General features: G+C 48.7%; 3 protein-coding genes across 5 annotated transcripts; 2 read left to right on the forward strand and 1 right to left on the reverse strand.

Annotated features, from left to right (window-relative positions):
• Positions 1–1,646: 1,646 nt before the first annotated feature.
• On the forward strand, positions 1,647–2,368 carry Tmem262 (transmembrane protein 262). 2 transcript variants are annotated; one of them, XM_036176958.1, is made up of 3 exons: positions 1,647–1,908; positions 2,012–2,111; positions 2,211–2,368. In XM_036176958.1, exons 1-3 carry the CDS (start codon positions 1,735–1,737, stop codon positions 2,285–2,287), a joined length of 351 nt encoding a protein of 116 aa, XP_036032851.1. In that variant the 5' UTR covers positions 1,647–1,734; the 3' UTR covers positions 2,288–2,368. The 2 variants fall into 2 exon arrangements, with proteins under 2 accessions (XP_036032851.1, XP_036032852.1); XM_036176959.1 differs by having other exon boundaries at positions 1,735–1,908; positions 2,012–2,079; positions 2,211–2,313.
• On the reverse strand, positions 2,340–6,167 carry Zfpl1 (zinc finger protein like 1). Of its 2 annotated transcripts, none has more exons than XM_036176957.1 (8): positions 5,988–6,167; positions 5,556–5,665; positions 5,165–5,276; positions 3,840–4,033; positions 3,654–3,726; positions 3,434–3,580; positions 3,228–3,345; positions 2,340–2,796 (listed from the first exon to the last, which is right to left on the reverse strand). In XM_036176957.1, the coding sequence occupies exons 2-8, from the start codon at positions 5,655–5,657 to the stop codon at positions 2,610–2,612; spliced, it is 933 nt and encodes a 310-aa protein (XP_036032850.1). In that variant the 5' UTR covers positions 5,658–5,665; positions 5,988–6,167; the 3' UTR covers positions 2,340–2,609. The 2 variants fall into 2 exon arrangements, with proteins under 2 accessions (XP_036032850.1, XP_036032849.1); XM_036176956.1 differs by having other exon boundaries at positions 2,350–2,796; positions 6,019–6,079.
• A 156-nt stretch (positions 6,168–6,323) lies between these two features.
• Cdca5 (cell division cycle associated 5) lies at positions 6,324–11,705 on the forward strand. The gene is made up of 6 exons (XM_036176961.1): positions 6,324–6,399; positions 6,579–6,670; positions 6,754–6,819; positions 6,904–6,939; positions 10,689–11,117; positions 11,255–11,705. The coding sequence occupies exons 1-6, from the start codon at positions 6,354–6,356 to the stop codon at positions 11,333–11,335; spliced, it is 750 nt and encodes a 249-aa protein (XP_036032854.1). The 5' UTR covers positions 6,324–6,353; the 3' UTR covers positions 11,336–11,705.
• Positions 11,706–19,252: the final 7,547 nt, after the last annotated feature.

Genomic DNA, 19,252 nt, shown 5'->3' on the forward strand with positions numbered 1-19,252 from the left:
CATAAAACCTCAAGCATTTATTTATCCATTTGATCTTGGAGCAAAAGTTTCCTGACTTCTTATTCACTGGACTATTTAGAAACTGTACATATGAAAATTTCAGCCTATGAAGCTAGAATCTAAGAAAATGAATTTGAGCTGGCGAGATGGCTAAGCAACTAGAAGCACTCACTGCTCTTCCTGAGGTTTCATGTTCCTAGGCTCACAACTGTCTATAACTCCAGTCTTGGGGGATGCAATGTCCTCTTTTGGCCTCTACAGGGAGCCAGGAACACATGTTTATGCAGGCAAAATGCTCATAAATACAGAAAAAAATTAAAATAAAAAAATTTTAAATGAAAAACAAAACAAAACAAAACAAAAAAACAGGCATGGTTGTGTGTTAACTACCTGGAATCCCAGAATTCATAAGCAAAGGGTTAGGAGGGGGTCAAGATCATCCTTATAGTAAGTTTGAGGCCAACCTAGGCTACAGGAAGACTGTCTCAACAGCAGAATAAACAACAAAAAGGGCTGGAGAGACGCTCAGCAGTCATGAGTGGACTCCCGGAAGTTGTCCTCTGACCTGCACTGATGCACTGTGGCATGTGGACTCTCTCTACCTACCACACACACTAAAATGAGGCTGGGCAACAGTGGCACACACCTTTGATCCAATCGGCCAGCCTGGTCTATACAGTGGGTTCCAGGGTAAACCAGGGCTGCCTAGTGAGACCTTGTCTCAAACAAACAAAACCAACTTTAAGTTAATTAGTACTAACTATAGGTAATAAAATCTTCAGAAGCTTACTTGTACTTCATGCTGTAAAAGGACACAGGCCTTGGGAGTGTGCAAACAAACCCGCATTGTAGAGACAGGAGGGAAGCACAGGGGACACCAAGAGCAATGCTGACGCTGGAACACACAAGGGTGACCGCCCAATCACAGGGACAACTCCATTTTGCTCTGTTTCTGGTTCCCTGTGAAATCTGGTAACCAGAACTGGGAAGGGATTTGTAGGGCATCAGTCTGTAGTCATCCAGAATATTCTATGAAGAAAGGGCAGTTTAGATTGATTTCCCATCTCTGATCATTGAAGTCTGTGTGGTGACAAGGGACAAGAACTCCAGTGTTCCAGTTTAGAGAGCCTGGGATGAGGCCAAAGCCTCCCCTCCATTGGGAAAGCCTTCAGCTACTCATCTAGGCTCTAATCACTCACCTGCCTAAAACCTGCTGTGGACTAACTTGATGTGGTGGCTCACACCTTTAAACACAGTACTTAGGAGGTATAGGCAAATGGATCTCTGAGGCCAGCCTGGTCTACAGAGCAAAATCCAGGACAGCCAAGGCTGCACAAAGAAATCCTGTGATGAAAAGACAAGCAAACCAAAACCCAAAAACCCTTGCTGTAGAGCTAGGGCATGTTCATCCACCTTTCTGACCCTTTGCCTAGTCCCTCTACAATGTGTCCTGTGGGAATATTGAGCTGCCAGGAAGTATGGAGGATGGAATGGTGTCTCTTCCTGATACCATAGGCTCCTGCCATTCAGCTCATTTTGCCTACCAATCCACAATGGAACAGCCCCGTACTCAGACACATCCTTCTATTTGTTGGAATCAGGCTATGTTCTAGAACCCTGCCCTCTCCAATGCCTTTCTCACTTTGGAATACCCTAGATGGCAGGATTTCGCTGCCCCGGACAGTGACCCCTCGCTCCACTGCCTGGGCCTGACTTGAGTCCGGTCTGAGCGAGATGAGGTGGCGCGACCGGATAGCTGTGCTGTTCTTCCCTCCAGGCATGATGCTCACTGTGGCCGCTCTCATGCTCTTCTTTCTGCACATGGGTGTCTTTGCTAGTGACGTGCACAACTTCTGTGTCACCCACAACTATGAGCGAATGAGCTTCCAATACACAGTTGTCCTGATAGTAGGTCTGGGGTGGGGGCTCAGGGCTGGCTGGGGAAAGCTGAGGGGCTGATGAAAGTGTCTTCTGTGTCAGGGGTCACTCTCCCACTGGACCCGTCTCCCAGTTCTCCCAGGTGATCAGTATCTGCTGGGCTGCCATGGGGTCACTCTACGCAGAGATGACTGATGACAAGTTTCTTCGATGCTTTGCTTTGACCATCCTGAGTGAGTGGGGTCTGCTACAAGGAGGGGGAGATCTGAAACCCTGAGAAGTGTCAAGGAGGGATAAAAATGTTGAGCTGATGGGCTCTCTCCTCCACCTAGTGCTCAATGGAGCCATGTTCTTCAACCGCATGTCCCTGGAGTTTCTGGCCATCAATTACCGAGAGGAGATACACTAAGGCCTGGGGACAGGGGACAGGGCTGAGAAGGGAGATGGAAAAAGCTGCTTCAGATGTTTTAATAAAGTCTGTTGTTTATTTGCACCTGTCTGCTCCTTTGAGGGTTAAGTAGGAGGCTGGAGACCCAGGGACAAGCAAGTGAAAACCAATTTGACTAACAGGGCTACAGACCTGGCCTGTAGCCTCCGCCTCAAACTGACTCGGTCCAGGGGATCTTAGTGTCTCAGGACTGAGGAAGAGGAGTGGAGAAAAGCCCTCAGGCCTCCCGACCTTCTCTCCCCAGGACTTTAGGTCCTCAGCTGGCCCAGATACAAGCATGGGCTCAGGAAGGACCTACACGGATGTGAGGGTTCATGAGTGGGTCCAGATTGGGATCACTGTCAGCTGCAGCCCGGCCGAGGCGAGACATGAGGGCAAGGAGTGCCAGGAAGCCCAGCAGCCCAAGGAGGAGCAGGAGCCCTGCCCGCTGGAGCAGAGTCAGTGGCCGCTTCCGGGACCCAGCCCTGCTCCTGAGAAGAAAGAGGGAAAAGTCAGGTCAGGCTCTGGGGCCCTTCCCTGGCACAGACAGAAGCCTTTGTCACTATCTTTGGGCCTTAATTTCCATCTGTGCACTTCCCTGCACTGGCCATCACATGGGGTTATTACGAAGCTTGAACCAGTGGGACACAAACTGTCTGGAAGCTTGAACGTTAAACATGAGGGAGGCTCATACAAATCAGGTGGCATCACAGCAGGACGGGGCCTCAGAGCCCAAGTCCAAAACTCCTGTAAGAGGAAAGGGCACAGTCCCTGGAAAGGACACACATGCTAAGCCTGCCTCCTAGCCAGGGCCGCCCTGGCACTGGATGCTGTTAGTACCCAGAACAAGCCCCACTGTCAGCAAATTGTCCACCATGGGGCCTGTTCTTTCCAATACCCCATCCTGTGTGTCTCCATGTACCTGAGCAGTTGGGCCAGCCAGCCCAGGGCAGGCCGGCGACGGTATTTATCATCATCACAATCTCCATGGAGTCCTGCTGTTCGGTCATCATCCCGTGTGTCATATACCTTCCTTGGGGCTATAGGGATAGAAACACCAGCATGAACAGATTCAGACAAACTGGTTTTTTTCAGTTCTGTGACTGGGAAAAAAATCCCCCAGCTCACCGTGTGTCAGGGCCTCAGTACTGCCCATGTGTATAACTGTGTGCTGCTCAGGATGGTCTGGGGAAGAAGAGGGGCGGGGAGCCTGGCTGTAGAAAGCTGAAGCAACAGAGGTGTTGTTTATCTCCTCTTGCACAGGGGGGCTGGTGGCTGTGAACAGAGAGGGAACTGTCAGTGGAGCAGGGAAGCAAGGCCCAGGCTGCAGATGGAGGCCACCACTTACCATTGAAGCTGGACCAGTCAGAGAAGTCTGAGGAATTGAGAGGCTCAGGCTCTGGGCTTATCACCTCATCGATCTCGAGAAAGGAATCTAAGTTAGTAGCCTGTCCACAACTGCTGCCAACCCATCCAATCTGGCTCAAGTGAGGGTCAGGGCAAACAGATGGACAGACAGACAGGGGGATCTCACCAGAGGGAGGCCCAGTCCTGCCCGGGCCCAGTTGACCGTGGCTAGCTTCTCTCTCAGTGCTGAAGCCACGGGGCCAGCTAGGTTGGCTGAGGGGAAGATGGGGCCATTACAGCTGGGGCACTGGTAGCCTGCAGGTGCCGTGTTTCGTGGTAGCTGGGCAGCACGTTCATTGATGCAGGCCCAGTGGAAGAGATCTTAGGACCCATGAAATAAGAAAGACAGGAGAAAGACAACTCTTTGGGCTCTTGGCCTAGGCCCAGCAGTGCCTCTCTCCAGCCCCACACCCCACTAGCTCATTGCAGGAATGAATGGATACCCAGGGCCAGTCCCTTTCCTCCTCACCCCAGGTCCCCAAGGCTTCATTCAGCCTTCTTGTTAACACCATTGTACTAAATCACAGTATATTCTATTTGGCCAGCCCATAAGGAGGTGTGGCTGGGAAGAAAATGCCATCTACCCTTCCAAGAGTCTTCTCTGGGCCTGAACTCATCACACTCCTTGGGCTAATGGCTAAACAACAATAGTTTCAGACTGGGTGTGGCGGCAGCTGCTCGTAAACTTAGCACTTGGGAGGTGGAGGCAGGAAGATCAAGAGTTCAAGATCAGCCCCATGAGCTCCCAGTCTCAAAAAACCACTACACACAAGGATACTTTCAGGAAAACTTCCCAGACATTCACACAGATACATGCATATATCCAGAAGCACATATATACATATGCTTATAAATATACAAGCAAGCCAATAGCCATTCCCTCAACCTACACTAGTTGTCACACATGTAAGATATATACATCTGTACATTCATGTCAGCTAATACTTAAAAACCATCACCCTCAAGTCATCATGCATCCCATGGGACATGTGTTTACATACATCCATGAGTATTAAAGTGTGCATTTGTACGAGTACACACAATTTCACGGAGAAACACATGTGAAGCTTCCCCTTTTGGACCGGTATCTTGAAAAATGTAAGCTGAGGCTTTTACACCAGGCTGTGACTACTGACTCCCTCTAGCTAACTGTAACATTGGAGGCTTCCTCTCTGTTCAGTCTTGGAGTCAGTAACGTTCTAGAAAAATGGATCCTGCTCACAGCCACAGGACACAGTCATCACCAGCTCTCCAAGGCTGGCAGAGCAGGAAGGAAAGACGCTAAGGCTTAGGAAGGGAAGAGGCTTGCCTAGGCTTACAAAACAGGGAAGTACCTAAGAGAATCAGGATCTGAGGCTCTGGCTTCCAGGCCTGGTTGTCTTGCTGCTAGAAGGGTGCTAAAACAAACCAGTCTCCAAGCTGCCCTGACCCCTTCTAGTGCCCAGGCCTTACCGTAGCATACAAGACGGGTCGTCTCTCGACTAGCCAGAGGTGTGTTGCACAGACGGCAGTTGGGGTTGTAGTCACTGTCTTGTAGCCACTGTAAGTAGGACTGTACGATGCACTGGAGTGGGAGAGAGAGGTCACAACTGGTGCCTGGCTCCACAGTGAACACACCACTCCAAGGCCCAGCTGCCTTTTTCTCATCATACACACCATTTCGTCTGTTTAGTCAATGAATATTTACTGAGCTCCTACTGAAGGCCTAGCAGAGAGCATCATAAACCAAGTCCCTGCCCTTGTGGAGCTTACAATCTAGCGTAGGGCCCCTCACAGATTTGGAAGGAGCCAATCTTGCCTGCCCACCCAGTGCCCCGCTCAACCACTGTTCTGAACGCCCCACCTTGGCGTGATTGGCTACCAGGCAATGCTCGCAGACGTTAACTCGGTGTTCGAAGCAAAACAGGTTTGTCACTTTCCTCTTGGGGCACTTGCAAAGTCCCATGACCGATCCTAGGGAGAGGACCTGAGTCAGCAGGAAATCAGGTTCTGGTGACTGCCACTTCGCTCTCACAAACCCAGTTCGTTTGTTTTAAATCCCCCAGGCCCGTTTCACACCAGTTCAAAAGCCAAATGCTAGCCTACTGCCTCAGCACGGGTAAGGCCACGGCCCCTGCACAGACCGCACCGCAGGCGACCCCTCATTCCATTGAGACCCAGCCCCTAACCAGACCTCTCCATCTACAACTCCCATACCGCCAGCCCCGCCCCCCAATCCCCACCTCCTCTTGACCCCGCCCCCATCCGGCAGACCCCATTCTGGGTCTCAGAGAACCTCCGCGATGCCGGTCGCGACGGGTGCGTACTGTGGTGGGAAGCGCGGGAGGCCGGAGACTGCGTTGATCCCCTCCAGTAGCTGACGCTCTGCTGCCTTCGGCTCCGGCCGCTCTGATTATCCCTCCGCTGCCACGTCTCTTCCGGGTGCGGCGCACGCTGATGACGCTCAGCGCCACCAGGCCACGCCTCTGCCTACGCAAGACGTATATACGACAAAAAGGGGTAGTCCATGGGTCTGCCCTCTCTGCATCATTTCCGCTTCCGCCCTCGCTTGGCGGGTAATTTGAACGTTTGCAGGCACGGACTTCCGGTTGGCGCGAGCTGAGCCCGACGACCGCGGCGGAGACTGAGCCGGACCACAGGCATGTCGGAGCGGCGAACGCGGTCAGGAGGGGCCGCCCCGCGGTCTGGTGAGTGGAGGGCGCGGGAGAGCGGTACGGCCGCGGCGTTTGGAGGACGGAACTTAGATCCTGGTGGAAGACGCCCCAAAAGGCTTCTGCTTTTCCGAACTCGCCGAGCATCTTGTTTCGTTTGGTTGGTTGGTTGCTGTCAAAGTTTTACTTACCCGTAAACATGTTTCCCTTTCCAGGGTCCAGGACTCCACTTACTAAGTCTTCGAAGAGGTCCCAGCGGAAATCTGGCTCAGATCTCCCAAACACCTTTCCTGAAATTTGGCCGAAGGTGAGATCCGAGTTCCTCAGATACTGACCTAGAGGGTTTTGAACTAATGTAAAGCTCATGGTGATCCCTCTCCCCCTTTCCAGACACCTCATGCTGCTCCAGTCAGAAAGGCCATCGTCTTGAAGAAGATCGTGGCTCATACAGTAAAGGTGAGGGGCTGAGAGAGGGATTTGGGAGCGAGATGTCAAAACTGAGCTTCACTGTTGATTGATGGTTTGATGTTATCTCTACAGGCCCCAGCTGTCCACACACTTCGAAGGAGTCCTAGGGTGAGTTGAGTTCCGGCTGCTTATTTGTGTGAGATCCAGTTTCCCTTTGAAATAAGGGCAACTGAGAGCAATTGACACCTTCATGAACTGTCACTGTAGGCCTCACTGTGTAACCTGCTGTCTTGAACTGGAAATTGCTGTAGACCAAGTCAACCTCAAACTCAGAGATCCAGCTGCCTGTCTCCCCAGTGCTGGGATCAAGGATTAAATGTGTCCGTGCCATTAAGACTGGCTCTGAACTGCCTTTCTTGGTTCCCACCTGGAGTGTCATTCATTTTTAGTTCTTTTTTTATTTATTTATTTTGGTTTGGTTTGGTTTGGTTTTTTTCCAGACAGGGTTTCTCTGTGTAGCCGTGGCCTTTTGTAGACCAGCCTCACAGAGATCCGCCTGTCTCTGCCTCCTGAGGGCTGGGACTAAAGGTGCCCTGCTCATTTTTTTAGTTTTTTATGCTCTGAGCATTTTTACTGTTTTTCTTAAAAACTAATTTATACCTGGGCAGTGGTGACGAACACCTTTAATCCTAGCACTCAGGAGGCCATGAACTGTTTTGTATTGGCAGCACATGCCTTTAAGCCCAGCATTCAGGAGGCAGAGGCAAGCAGATCTCTGTGTCCTAGGCCAGCCTGATCAAGTTCCAGGACAGCTAGGGCTCCACAGAAAAATCCTATCTTGCAAAAGGTCTGTTTTGCTTTCAGTGTTTATTCATAGTTGTAGAATGAGTTGTATTTGGGATCTACAAAGATGGCTCTGGTTGCCAGGCCATGGTGGCACTCACCTTTAATCTCAGCATTCTGGAGGCAGAGGCAGGTGGATCTCTCTGAGTTCAAGGTCTACAGAGTGAGTTCCAGGACATCCAGAGCTGTTATAGAGAAACCCTGTCTCAAAAAAAAAAAAAATTGGGAGGAAAAAAAAAAAGGCTTAGCAGTTAAAAGTAAGTCTCAGGGCTGGTAAGATGGTTAAGAGCACTGGCTGTTTTTCCAGGGGTCCTGAGTTCAATTCCCAGCAACCACATGGTGGCTCACAGCCATCTGTAATGCGATCTGGTGCCCTCTTGTGGCCTGCAGGCATGCATGCAGACAGATCAGATCACTGTACACATAGTAAGTGTTCAAAAGAAAGATAAAAAGTGGTTCTCAGCACTGGAATCAGATGGATTTCACCATCTGTAGCTTTAGTTCTAGAATATCAAGTGTCCTCTTCTGGCCTCCATGGACACATGCATACAGATTATAAAAGATGAGTTATATTTACGTGCCTTTATAGTTTTAGCAGAACTTTTTTTAAGGACTTTGGCTGTTTGCCCATGAGCACTTTGTTTTTTCAGATAGTGCCTCATATAGCCAAACCTAGCCTTTAACGTAGTATGTGGTTAAAGCTAGTTTTGAAAGCCTGATCCTCTTGCCTCAACCTCCCAAGTGCTGGAATTTCAGGTGTATACCACTATACCCAATGTTCTTTGAACGAGGTTTTGTTGTTGTGTTGGTCTGGGTGGCTTGGTACTCTTTGAGTAAGATAGACTGGCCTTGAATTCAAGGCCATCTTCCTAAACCCTAAAGTGCTGGGATTACAGACATGAGCCATAGTCCCCAGTTTGATTTATTAGCCTGCTGTGTGGTCCTGGAGGTCAACACCAGGATATTGCACATGCTAAGCAGGTGCCCTGCAGCCAAGATAACCCCAGGCCCTCCCCTTCCCCCCAGACAAGGTTTCTCTGTGTAGCTTTGCACCTTTCCTGGAACTTATTCTGTAGACCAGGCTGGCCTCGAACTCACAGAGATCCACCTGGCTCTGCCTCCCGAGTGCTGGGATTAAAGGCGTGCACCACCACCGCCCAGCCCCCTTTTCACTGAGGTACTGACAGGGTAAAGCTGGAATGCTATAGAAAGATTTCTCTGGGGGTATGTGAGTGATTTCATTGGTGTCCTAGGACCAAGGGGGAGGACCTTAAGATGGTAAGAGCCCAACTAAGATAATGGCTGGACAAATGTCCTGTCACTCCTCCTCCCTGAGACCTAACTACTCTAATCCACTGACATATTTCTTGGAATTATCTGTATCAATATCTGGTAGGGTGCTTTTATATGTTTGATATCTTTCCCCTCTAAATGTAACAACCTTGAGAGTAGACTTCTGAATTGAAGGCCAGCCTGGTCTACATAGAGAGACCCTTTCTCAAAAAATACAGTCTGGGGCTGGAGAGATGGCTCAGTGGTTAAGAGCACCGACTGCTCTTTCAGAGGACCTGAGTTCAATTCCCAGCAACCACATGGTGGCTCACAACCATCTGTAATGAGATCTGGTGCCCTCTTTCTGCCTACAGGGACACATACAAGCAGAATACTGTATAATAAATAAATAAATACATGATAGATAGATAGATAGATAGATAGATAGATAAATCTTTAAAAAATAATTTTAAAAATTAAAAAAAAAAAACATCTTAGTGGCTGTGTGGCTGCAGAGGATGGGGATGTAGTAGTCAGGGATGGCCCTACTTCTTTGTCTGTTTTTGAGATAGTTTCTCTGTAGCTCTGGCTGTTCTGGAACTCACTCTGTAGACTAGACTGGTCTCAATTCACTGAGATCCGCCTGCCTCTGCCTAGATTAAAGACGTGTGCAACCATACCCAGCTAAAATGTCTCTTGATGACTTTCCTTCCACGTATTAGAGCATAACTGTTGTTAGATTTGTCCTTTTACTGGGTCTCAGCCTCTAGAAACTAGGTGCCAAGTTTCATGTCCATTAATATAGTAAGCCTCCAATGTGCAGGAATCTGCTGTATATTGGGCATTGGCAGAGTTAGCTGGATAGCTGGTGACCCCTGATTCTCAAGATGTTCCCCATCTGGCTGACATGACTGAGTTAAGGAGTAACAGGCCAACTTCAGATAGCTGTATTGCTGCACTAGAAGTAATAAGGTACTGTTATAGAATAAGCTGTAAATGATCTGAATCCCAGGTAAAAGACAGCCTCCCTGAGGAGGAACTGTTTAAACTGTAAGTGGGAGTACAGTGACCAACACATGAACCTCAAAACATGTCAGGTTAAGCTTTGCTGTTGACAGCTTTGCTCCGGCTCCACTGGTCTTGGGTAAAGCCTTATAGTGGTCTGTGTATACAGAGATGGTATTGCAGTGTACTCTACTCAGAGATCCATTTGCCTCTGCCTCCCAAGTGCTGGGATTAAAGGTGTGCCCCCGCCCCGACCCCCACTTTTCCTCATTGTGTTTTCGGGGCTACAGGGGAAGCGCTGAGGTGTTAGTACTGCTTTTCCATCATACGGTGCCCAAGACACTCCTGGTGTAGGACAGGTCACCAGTAGATACTCATTAGCCAAAGGACCACTTAGGAGGCCGTCAAGCCAGTTTAGGTATGCTGGGACTTTAAGTCAGCTAGCAAATGGTGGCTATATGCCAGGTACATGTGGCAGTGGCAGCGAATGTAGTGAATACAGTGAATCTTGTCATAAGTGCAACTTCTCAAGAATAATAATGATTGTTTCTTTTTTCTGAACAGTGGGGAAAGAACCCAGGGCTTGTGCATTCTGGGCATGTGCTCTATGACTGTTCTGTCCTGGACTGAAGTTGGAGCTCCTCAGCACAGCATTTGCCTAGCATGCACAAGGCCCTGTGTTCCATCCCCAACACCGTAAATTACACAAGAAACAGTAGAAATCCTATATCTTGTGGGCAATCTTTCTATCCTGAATCCCCTAGCTGACACGGGTTCTCTCTCCTGTCCTGATACAGGTCTCTTTTATCTTGGAAAAAGAAAATAGCCCTCCTCTCAAGGTACCTACTAAGGAGGACCTCTTCAAGACTTGTAGTGTTCCTGGTACCCCCACCAGCACCCCAGTGCTGTATACTCAGAATGCTGATTCTAACTCCATGGAAGGAGAGGAGCTGGACACCAGAGCCTTGGAAATGTCCCGGAAAGTCAGGCGATCATACAGTCGTCTGGAGAGCCTCAGTTCTGCCTCAACCTCCACTCCTGGCCGCCGATCCTTCTTCGGATTTGAGGGACCTGAAGACTTGCCTGGAGTCTCACCTGTAGTGTGTTCAAAGTTAACTGAGATCCCAAAAGTACCTGCAAAGCCCTGGGTTCCAGACACGACACTTCCTGGAATCTCTCCTCCAGTTGTGAAAGAAAAGCGAAAGAAGAAGTTGCCAGAGATCCTGGTGAGTGAGGGGTGGGCACTGTACAGCAGGGGGCGGGGCAGGACTCCACTCCACCTGAGGGTGTGGGTAAGTAAGTAACATGCTCTGGCCAACATGGCTGCTTTCCCCACTCATGTGCCCTCATTTCTTTCCACCAGAAATCGGAGCTGGATGAGTGGGCTATGGCCATGAATGCTGAGTTTGAAGCTGCTGAACAATTTGATCTTCTGATTGAATGAGATAAATTGGGGGTACACCTGGCCAGGCTCTCCCCTCTCCTTGTACATGTTGCTCTTTGAGTAGAGCAGCAATACTTTTAGGATCTTTATTGGCCCTGTTACCCAGAAAATGTGTTGCTGGTCCCTTATATTGTGACTAGTTGCTACCCTGGGCTTTCTACCTCCACAGTGTTGGGGAGGAGAAGCCACTTTTGCTCTGAGCCCGCACTGTCCGAAACAGCTTCTTCTGTGAGCTATTCCTCTGGTGGTACCCTCTGTTGGTGGCTTGGAGTCTAGCTACCAACCAATCCAGAGGTTCTGTAGAGTCTGATAGGGAGCTCACAGGCTAGGGAGACAGTTAAACCCTGATATGGAGTCTGAAGTATGAAAGAAGGGCTTTTTGTTTGTTTGGGTTTTTTTTTTTTTTTGGTTTGGTTTTTTTTTTTTAAACACTGAGTGACTGTTATGGAGGAACTGGTCATGTCTGTGTTCTGCTGTTGACACATTGCATTGGTAATGAGGTACTGGTGCTTAGGGCAAAGCGGTTATAATTCATGGTGTGGGCTCCAGATGCTACCAACTTGAGGTTTGTGGTCTCAGATCACCTTTTCCTCGCCCACATCTGTTTCTTCAGTGAACTGCAGTCTCGGCTCTGGAATGTGGCCTTCTGCAACTACACTTAGAGCATTCTGGATGTTATTTCTCATAAGCCTGGCAGCTGTAGCACTGATGGCAGCTTTTGCGGTGAGCTTAGCTATTACACACTCACATGAGACCATCCCTAGGCAGGGGGCTGCTGGGAACAAAAATGGATGTCTCATGGTCTCTTACGGAATTGCTTCCTGCCTACCACCTCCTCTCAATTATGGTAAAGAGATATGGATTCAAAGGCTATTGGACTCCCAACATTTGCAAGTTCATGGGAGGAGAAGCTTCAGGAATGAGAACTGCAGCACCACCAGGATGGTTTTGAGCAGAGCATACCTGAAGAATTTGTCCACACTGGTTCCTGTGGACCCTGCTGATTGCTGCCATCACTACAGACCTGTTTGCCTTTGAGGAACTAATGTGCAGCCCAAGGGGAAAGGTTTAATATCAAATAAACTTGTAAAGAGTTTTCTACCTGTTTGTAGAATGCTTTTTATTTGGTCGAAAACACAGCCGCTGGTGTGAAGCCCTGAATACTGTGTCTTTGGATTGTATCCCCAGGCCTGTTCCTCTGTACAAGCTGCCAGCCTGGCCTCTAAATAACTGATCCCTGCTCCTCCAAGCTAGGGCTTCTGGAGTGAAGGTCCAAGCCCCCCATCCCAGGAGGGAAGATGTGGATGTGGGTAAGGCTGCTAAGCACTCTTTCCCAGGAGAGGTATATGGAATTGGCCACACTCCAGCCCTGTTTCTCTTTTCTAAAAGCTCTATTCAACATCGGAGCCTATGGCTCAGGTATAATAGCCCCTCCTAGATGTTACCCAGCAGCTGAGGTATGGGAACCCCTGAGAAGACCAAAGATGTGATTCTTAGGGCTGTTGTGCAAATGTGAGTGTTCCAGATCATTCTCTGGTGAAATCTAGACCATTACATTTTCTCCAGATTTCTTCTTTTTCTCTCCAGATCTCTTACTGAACAGAGAATACCAACTCAGCTGGGTAACAGGACCCCGGATCTGCCTATCTTGTACCCCTTCTCTGGTTCTAGGGTTATAGATGTATGCCACCACATCTGGCTTTAATGTTTGTGCTAGAAATCTGAACTCAGGTCCTCATGCTTTAGCAGGCAGTTTACCCACTAAGTCGCCTCCTCAGCCCACACCGTCATGTTGCACACTTGTGTCATGTTGCACACTCGCAGTGTATCTCATCTGCATTATTGTAATTGGAAGGACACTGGCCACCTGTGCTAGCACACACCTTTAATCTGAGCACCAGGAAAGCAGAGGTAGGTGGATCTACGTGATCCTGGTGCAACCTGGTCTTAACATAGTTCCAGGACAGCCAGAGCTAGGGAAATCCTGTCTAAAAAGAACAAAGACAGCCAGGTCTGGTTCACGCCTTTTTAATCCCAGCACTCAGGAGGTAGAGGTAGGTGGATCTCTCAGTTCAAGGCCAATTGCTCTACAGAGGAGTTCCAGGACAGTGAAAGCTACACAGATAAACCCTGTCTTGTGGGGAGGGAGGGACATGACTAAAAACACAAAACAGTTGGAGCATGGCGCTGTAAGAACCTAGCATTGGCCTCTGTAGTGTTAATGTCCTTGAGAGATCAGCCAGGACATTCCTGGGCACCATTACGGCAGTATAGAAAGAAGATAGGAGGCTGGTAACTTTAGACTTGAGGAAATGCTGCTGCTCCCGTCCCAATTGATGGGATATCTCATGCTACATTGAGAGTAGGAAACACCCTCAGTAAGCATACCAGCACCATGAACAGAGTCCGGAGGAAGATATGTTTGCTTAGCAGGGAAAGTGAGCGAAACAAGTTGGCAGAATGGACAGGAAACTTGTAGGAACATTCCTGGATAAGAGCACAGCTGTTAGGGTGCATTGTGTAGTGAGTAGGGCGGGTCGGTTGAAAAAGAAGGCACTCCAAGATGAAATTTTAAGACCTATGTGGCAGCAGGAAGGCCTAGCCTCTGATGGACTGAACAACTGTACAAAGGAGTATTTATTGATTGTTACACAAAGTATTTCTTCATCCCAAGGTCCCTAATCTAATTTACATGTCTTACTAAAGGAGAGCATCACATGTCTACATGACTCTAATCCTTTATCATGTACCATGTACAATACACAATAATACAAGAGCCTCAGGTGTGCCTGAAGCGTTTTGTGACCAAAGTCATGTGATGGCTGCAGTGCCCCTTCAGGGAAACAGTTCTACAAATCACAGAAAACAATCACTGTTTTCCATAAGGATTATTCAAGGTTAAAGTACTTCAAAAAAGTAGCTGTTCATTCTGATGTCTGCCCCAGATACAGTGACTGCTAAATTCCTCCAGCATACAGCAGTGGGGACACGTTTGCAATTACATTAAAAAGAAAGAACCCCTACTTTTCTGAAAGAGAAAATGAGGTGGGACAGAAAACAAGGGATCAGCCAGCTGCACACCTGAAGTCCCTGCACTGGGAGGTGGAAGGAGTCGGAGCTCTGGGCACGCTCCACGGTGTGATGAGTTCAAGACCAGCCTAGGTTACACCAGACTGAAAGACAAGAACAAACACAAACCTTTTGAATGTAAGTGCATTCCCTGCAATGCTGCTGTGTTTGGGATGTGTTTATGTGCCAAGAAATCCTCCAGGGGCTGTAGCTCTGTAGCTTAGTGATAGAGTGCTTACCTAACACCCTTGGGCCCTTGGGTTTGGTCTCCAGTACCATTTACATGGAAATGATTCAGTACCTGAAATTCATATGTCCTGTATCTCACCTGGCGATTTTACCAAAGCTGCAGGTGAGCAGAATTTTGTCAGGTGACTCTCTTCAAAAAACCAAAAACTATGTTGAACATAGTGGCGCTCGCCTTTAATCCCAGCACTCGGTAGGCAGAGGCAGGTGGATCTCTTATGAGTCTGAGGCCAGCCTGGTCTACTGAGTTTCAGGACCGCTAGCTAGGGCTGTTACAGAGAAACACTGTCTTATTTAAAAAAAAAAAAAAAAAAAAAGCAACCCCTGACAAAAGCACAAGGGATCGGGTTTGGGGGCAGTTGTTGGGGATGGTATTCAAAGGGATCGGGTTTGGGGCAGTTGTTGGGGACAGTATTTAAAGGAATCCTGCAGTTCTGTAAAGTGGGGAATACTTCTACTTTTAGTGTCAGATGGGCATTGAGAAGTAAATAAAAGATGACATTTGCAGGCTGGAGAGGTGGCTCAGAGGTTAAGAGCACATAATAAACTAAATGTTCAGAAAAAAAAAAAAAAAGATGTCATTTGCAACCCTTTGTTGTTTTTCTAGGCAGGGTCTCACATAGCCCAGGCTGGCCTTTAAGTCATTATTTAGCTGAAGGCTGGCCTTAAATTAACTTACTTTTTCTTTTTTTAAGATTTACTTATTTATTTTGTATACAGTGTTCTGCCTGCATGTATGCCTGCAGGCCAGAAGAGGGCATCAGATCCCGTTATAGATGGTTGTGAGCCACCATGTGGTTGCTGGGAATTTAACTCAGGACCTTGTTTTGTTTTTGAGACAGGGTTTCTCTGTATAGCCCTGGCTGTCCTGGAACTTACTCTGTAGACCAGGCTGATCTTGAACTCAGAGATCTGCCTGCCTCTGCCTCCAGGGCTGGGATTAAAGGCATGCACCACCACCGCCTGGCTGTTGTTAAAGTCTTGATCCTCCTTCCTCCACCCCCTGAGTACTAAGACTACAGCTGTGCCTAAAGTATTCACTTTGGGCTTGTAATTGGATTAACACCCTGGAGATGGTCGTGGGCTCCTGAGATGACTCCGTGGGTGAAGGCCTCTAAAAAAAGGCTAACAGCCCAGGTGTGTTGCTTCAAGTCAAAGGTGGAAGGTCTTCCCATCTTCATACATGGGCCATGCACAGATGCACAGTGTCAATATACTGGCTTTTTTTTTTTTTTTTTTTTAAATTGAAAACTCTGTGTGCTGATCACTTTTCTCCTCATGTGGCAAATACCTGAGGAGACAGCTGAAGGAAGGAAGGTTATTTGGGCTCACAGTGGGAGGACGTGCTCATTGTGGTGGCAATGTCATGGGAGCTTGAGTTTGGTCACATTGCTTCTGCGTTTGTGATGCAGGGCCAGATGAGTGCCAGTGCTCAGCTCTCTTTCTGCTTCTCATTCTGTCTAGGCCCCCAGCCCCTGGGATGGTGACATCCATATCCAGAGCGGCTCTTCCTCCCTCAGTTAACCCAGTGTAGCGACATGCCAGGAGATTTGTCTCCTAGGTGATTCTGATTGTCATGGTGACAGCATTAACATCAACACAGCATCCTGCATCATATTTGCTGAGGCCTTTACCATCTGGGCTGCACCATGGTCTGTCAACACTAGCTTGGGGGTTCTGGCTTGCTGGACAGAGCTGGTAATAGCCATTCCCTAGACCAATTACTACCCCAAGAAAACCAAGCTTGTTAGAAAAGGCAAACAGCGGGCAGTGGTGGTGCACACCTTTAATCCCAGAACTCAGGAGGCAGAGGCAGGAGGCTCTCTGTGAATTTGAGGCCAGCCTGGTCTGCCAAGTGAGTTCCAGGAAAGGTGCAAAACTACACAGAGAAATCCTGTCTCGAAAAACAAAAAAAAGAAAAAAAAGAAAGAAAGAAAGAAGGAAAGAAAGGAAAGGCAAGCAAATAGGATGGGGAGGCGGGTCACCAAGCAGATCTGTCTCCCTCAGGCTCCCACAGGCAAACTGAGTGCCCACTCCATGCAGACACTGACAACAGCGATGAAGCCTGCTGAGCCACGGCTAGAAGAACCAGGGAGCTCCAGGGAGCACAGCGTGGAGGTGACAGCAAGCTCTGAGGGCCCCTCATTTCCTGCTGACCCTAAGACAGAAGGCAAGGGAGAGAGGTGGGCTACAGAAACTCTTCTTTAGCCTGGGCCAAGACCTGTATTTCCGATCCTCAAACTCCTCTTGCTGCTGGGGCGTCTTGGGTCCTCCAGCTGGAGGGCCTCCTCTAGGAGAAAACTCACTTGCCCTGTCCTTCCCAGTGCTGCCTCCCCATAAGCTGAGGGGCACAGAGACCAAATCCCTGTAAAGCAGAGTAACGGAAAGGGCAAAAAGGGGAGGAAGAAGGGCTAGGCTCCTGGGTTGGAAGCCCCACGCCCCTCCAGTCACCAAGGCACCTTCTCTGCAAAGCCATCTTCAGAGCAAAAGTCGGACCAGCAGTCGGAACCCACTGTTGCATTCCTGTTTACACTCCTGAACACCCCTGAGCCCAAAGATGCTGAATCGTAAGGTTGCCTGAATGGGTGTGTGTCTGTGAGTGGGTGGGCATTATCTGAGGGAGGTGGAGGACAACCCACCACACCACCACCACCACCATTCAAACCTGTGCTGAACAGCAGGAAGGCCCACACATGACTGATGGAGCTGGGTCCCAGGCTGGGAACTAAAAATTGGCCTCCAGACCCTGAGGTCTGCTATCACCTCCCCAGGGACACGGAGGCACTGGAGAGACAGTTCCTGGGTCGGGATGACTGGGGCACTAAGCGGACTTCAGAGGAGATACAGAATTTGCAGAGGGACTGCAAGAGGTGAGCTTCAGGGACATGTGGGGCCAATTTGCAGGACAGGATGCTGAAGCCAGGACTGGTTCTTAGCTGAGGGCTTTGGCTGCTGCCGTGGCTGTGGCTCTTCACTTGCCCTGAATCTTCTGCCTGTGTTCTCTTTTGTCTTTATTCTGTCCAACCTAGACAAGCTCACCTCCCAAGCAGAAGTATCCTATCGTACAGGCTCAGGATCTGCCCCACTGGTTAGTGACCACAGCCATGGCTGAGTGGCAGGAGTCTAGTGTATTGAAGATTCTTACCTTTAACTGTCAAAGAACTAGATAGGTAACTGGCTGTGGAGGGGTTCTGTTCTGTGATGTCAGCCAGTAGAGCTTGGGGTCTGCTCAATTCTACCTGGCAACAGAGGTCCTGGGATGGATGTCTTGCCTTTCCTCCACTGCTTCATGCCTATAACCATGGATCTGAACAATGCAGGTTTCCACTCACTCACTGCTGGCATAGAGTTCTCAGGCAGGGCTGATTTCATAGAAACTCAACCTGCAACCATAGAGTCCTGAATCAGCCCTGATACAGCTCAAAGGGATGGCCAGCTTTCTGCCCTGCTCCATGGAGACCTCACAGGACTCATGGCCCAGCCCAGGTGATAAGCAGCCTGTCTCTTGCTAAAGAAGAGTTGGGTGTGGGTACACACATGCAACCCCAGCATTTGAAGGTGGAAGCAGGAAGACTAGGGGGGTTCAATATCATCTTTTCTATGAGAATTCTCTGTCAGCTACTGAGACCTTGTTATAAATAAATAAGAAATAAGGGTTGAGGATGTAGCTCAGTTGGTTGAGTTTTTGCCTTTTAGGAAGCTGGGATTCCAATCCCAGTATTGTATAAACTAGGTGTAGTGGTGCATGCCTTCTCTCAGCAGTGGTGGGTGAAAGCAGAAAGATCATGGGTTCAATACCTTGTCTTGAACTTGTCTCTAGAGTAAGCATGAGGCTAGCCTGAGCAACATGAGAATCTGCCTCAAATTTATGTTATTAATTACTTACAATGAATAAAAATTAAGAGAAGGGGCTGGAGAGATGAGTCAGCAGTTGGGAACACTGGCTGCTCTTACAGAGGTCCTGGGATCAGATCCCAGCACCCACATAGAGGCTCACAGCTGTCTATAGCTCTAATCCCAAAGGAGCTGATTCCCTCTTCTGGCCTCTGAGGGCACCAGGCACAGAAGCAGGCAAAACATTCATAGTGTAAACTAGAAATAAGTAAAAAAACATTTTTTTTCAAGACAGGGTTTTACTGTGTAGCCCTGGCTGTCCTGGAACTGCCTCTGCCTCCTGAGTGCTGGGATTAAAGGTCTAAACCACCACCACCCAGCAGAAATAATACTTCTTTTTTTTTTTTTTTTTTTTTTTTTTTGGTTTTTCGAGACAGGGTTTCTCTCTGTAGCTTTGGAGCCTTTCCTTTCCCAGGCTGGCCTCGAACTCACAGAGATCCACCTTCCACCTGCCTCTGCCTCCCGAGTGCTGGGATTACAGGCGTGTGCTGTAAGTAAATCTTAAAGACAGTGCTGGGAGGCTCAAGAGATTGTTCGGTGGTTAAGAACATTGATTGTTCTTCCAGAGGATCCGGGTTCAATTGTCTAATTGTCTGATACCCTCACACCAATGCACATAAAATAAATAATTAAAAAAGTAAATAGATAAGAATGCTGGGCATTGTGTCCCACACCTTTAAATCCCAGCACCAGGAGGCTGAGGCAGGC

Source organism: Onychomys torridus, chromosome 1 (assembly GCF_903995425.1).
Source record: "Onychomys torridus chromosome 1, mOncTor1.1, whole genome shotgun sequence".
NCBI classification, from domain to species: domain Eukaryota; kingdom Metazoa; phylum Chordata; class Mammalia; order Rodentia; family Cricetidae; genus Onychomys; species Onychomys torridus.